Source organism: Cyprinodon variegatus, unplaced genomic scaffold (genome assembly GCF_000732505.1).
Source record: "Cyprinodon variegatus isolate N-32 unplaced genomic scaffold, C_variegatus-1.0 Scaffold458, whole genome shotgun sequence".
NCBI classification, from domain to species: Eukaryota; Metazoa; Chordata; class Actinopteri; order Cyprinodontiformes; family Cyprinodontidae; genus Cyprinodon; species Cyprinodon variegatus.
Window position 1 is genome coordinate 24,966 of NW_015150911.1, and position 3,066 is coordinate 28,031.

The following is a 3,066-nucleotide window of genomic DNA, read 5'->3' on the forward strand; positions in this document are numbered from 1 at the left end:
GTTCAGGCTCTTCTGTTTGGCTCCAGGACGATCACAATCAGAAAGCTTTTCAGGAATGCCGGTGTAAATTCTCAGTTATCCGGGTCACAGCAACCGGACTTTGGCTCAGTTTTTTGGCACCTTAACACCTGAGGTTTCAAAACGTCTTAAAAAAACATAGGTCCATTTGCCTCCAATTTAATACCGTTTGTGCTTTTTAGGACTTTTTCCTGTCAGGTCCTTCTGTTCTCACAAAATGATCTGGTTCTAATTCTGGTTTTGCTCTGTTCAGTCCACAGGTTGAAACCAGTGAGCTCTGGTACTGAAAGGATGATGCAGTTTGAAACCTACGAAGGGTTACCTGGTCTGAGGCAAAGAGTGGTATCGCCACAGGTCCTGGAGGAAACCTTTGTGCACCGAAGTGACTTCCTGTATTCCAGACGCGTGACCTTCAGGCTTGACGATCAGCCTTTGAACGCCAATCGTCCGAGGTCCAAGCTGGAGGCCCTTGGTGTGCAGGTAGGAAGGCTGGCTGACCTGCCTCTTCATGGACTTGCATCTTCCCGTCTGGTTCTATAGAACTCGGACCGTCTGCTGTAATTGTTTCCACCTTTGGGTTGATGCATGGGCTCATATTTCTCATCCCTTTCAGAAAGTGGTGGATCGTTTCCATAGGGACCAATCTAAACCAGCAGACAAAGACATGGCCCAGGTCATATTTCTGCTGCCAGATTGGATCCTGTTGACCTATCACCTCATGGACCACCACCATATCCCATCAGTAGTGCGCATCACAGGAAAGGACCTGTGGTCGGAGTTCCAGGTACAGCTCATGGCGAAGCGTGGTTCTAAGATTGCATGGCCCTGCTGTGGCCCCTGTGCTGTCTGGTCCAGCCCAAAGCGTAACGATCTAAGCTTCCAGACATTCTGAATGTTTTTGTTTCCAGGCGGACCGCTCTCTGAAGCCTCTGGGGCCGCTGTCCTTCTGCAGGCTGTTGGAGGACATGAAGGCCAAGAAAGACAACGTGGCCCTCCAGATCAAAGAGTCTCTGATGGAGGTAGGAACGTGTCAGCAGCTCCAGCAGTACTGAGGTCCAGTGGCCTTTCTATTCCAGAACAATTCAGAGGTCAGAGTTCATAAGCTGGTCTGGTACCGGACTGAAACTAAAAGCAGAAGATGCTAAATGGCAACTTCTGAAGATGATGAGCATAGATCTAGGAGACACAAGGAGAAAAACTACTCCACAGTAATCTGCTTGCTCCGTTAGCGTCTTCTATCCTACGGTTCAAACACCCCCCCTTCTCCCTGCAGACGATCTAACACTCTGTTATCAAGTTTGGGGTTCACCATTAACTTCCAAGTCTTTTATAAAACATTTTGGTCTGTTTAGCCTAAAAAAAATGAAAGAAAGCCAAGAAAGTTAACTTCCAATGGTTCATAAAGGACAATAGAGACATGGGTATTTAATCTGCAAATAAGCAAAATTAGGTGTTACCTCGACCACTAGATGCCAGCAACGTGCTTCCCGTGTGAGGCTTGGCATTTCTACAACCCAGAGTATCTGTGTGTCTGTCTGTCTGTCATAAGGCAGTCTGTTACTCCTTCCCCAGGTGGAGAACTTCCTGGCCTCCAGAGAGCAGCAGGGGAAACCAAAAATGGACTGGAAGCAGAAAGTCACCTTCAGAGGCAGAAAGCCATCTCCGGAAGCAGAGCGCCACCTCCGGAAGCGGCTATAAGAACCTTTGCTGTCTGCACTGCATCCAAACACCGGACCCCATCTTTGGAATTAGCTGCATCTGCAGAGTCGATAAGAGCAAGCTGGAATATGCAAGGATCATTGAGTGCGCTCACTGTGGATGCACAGGATGCACCGGCTGATCGGAGATCATGCCTTACATGAGGACTCAGCCAGTTTTCATAAAAGAAGCCTAAAGCTTTTGGTTTAACTTCATTAATCTGAATCGGAGACATAAAAAAAAGGGGGAAAAAAAGAAATGGACTGGTTTAGAGGGAAGCTGTTTAGTGTAGTTTTGCCACAATGTGTTCCTGTTTAATGTTTTGTAGAATACATCTTTTTTTCCCCCCTTTTTTTAAAATAAACTTGTTTGAGTATTTGTTTTCTCCTTCATTAGCGATATACAATATTTAAATTGTGACACCCTTTGATCAAAAGGAGGTAGTTTGATCAAAAGAGGTAGGGTGTTTTAACGTTTAACGTATAGGGTAAGTTAGCATTTTTGATCACTTGCAGGCCTCTTACAAATGGAGTCCCCCCCGTCCCTCAGTGAGGTCTAGAAGCACAAGATCTATATCCAGCCATTCAGCAAAGATACTGCTACATGACTGTACATCTTATTTTGGCATTTGACCAATTAGCTGAGCCCTTGAATGATATATTACCTACTGTACACTCAGCAGAAAAAAAAAAGTTTACAAGTCAAGAAAAAAAGGTAAACAGCTCATTGAAAAATTAAAGAGTTAATACGCTTAGTTAACAATTCTATTTAGGTTTACAAACAAAAACATGTAAGTGCCAGTATCAGCATTAATGCCTCTGGCAGGGGTCTGCAACCTCTCATATCCAAAGAGCCATTTTGCTTCAAGTATGACCAAGTCGAGGTTGTTTAGAGCCGCAAAATATAACACTTTACAAAAAAAAAAAAAAATCTATTTATTCTTTTTATTATATAAAGGAAATTTTAAAATAATATGAAAACACAAAATTCCTTCATTAATTCAAAGAAAAATTGTTCTTCAAACAGATTTCTGGTTCTTTTAATATCATTCATTAATTCTGGTATTCATTATAGTACATTATTTAGCTCTTTATATACATTTTAAGAGCCGCTGGAGATGATCCAAAGAGCCACATGTGGCTCTGGAGCCGCAAGTTGCAGACCCCTGCTCTAAAAGCTGAGTTTGAACACAAACCTATGCAAATTATACCCTTCTTTCTGTTAAATAAGGTCAGACATTTTATTCTTTCAGTTGTATTTTTAAGGAAAATATTTACACATCAATTCAGACCTTAATGGGACTGTTAGGAAAGTAGGGGCTGTAAAAACAGGAAGAAAACGTTGGTTTAA

General features: G+C 42.8%; 1 protein-coding gene across 1 annotated transcript; it reads left to right on the plus strand.

Moving 5' to 3' along the window:
- The first annotated feature begins 301 nt into the window (after positions 1-301).
- Positions 302-1,716, plus strand: LOC107094031. The gene is made up of 4 exons (XM_015389424.1): positions 302-498; positions 632-881; positions 927-1,037; positions 1,568-1,716. Exons 1-4 carry the CDS (start codon positions 310-312, stop codon positions 1,714-1,716), a joined length of 699 nt encoding a protein of 232 aa, XP_015244910.1. The 5' UTR covers positions 302-309.
- Positions 1,717-3,066: the final 1,350 nt, after the last annotated feature.

Coding starts and splice junctions, on each gene's coding strand:
- LOC107094031 (XM_015389424.1), top strand. CDS start 310: ATGATGCAGTTTGAAACCTACGAAGGGTTACCTGGTCTGAGGCAAAGA. Junction 499..631: donor TGGAGGCCCTTGGTGTGCAG/GTAGGAAGGCTG, acceptor CATCCCTTTCAG/AAAGTGGTGGATCGTTTCCA. Junction 1,038..1,567: donor TCAAAGAGTCTCTGATGGAG/GTAGGAACGTGT, acceptor GTCTGTCATAAG/GCAGTCTGTTACTCCTTCCC.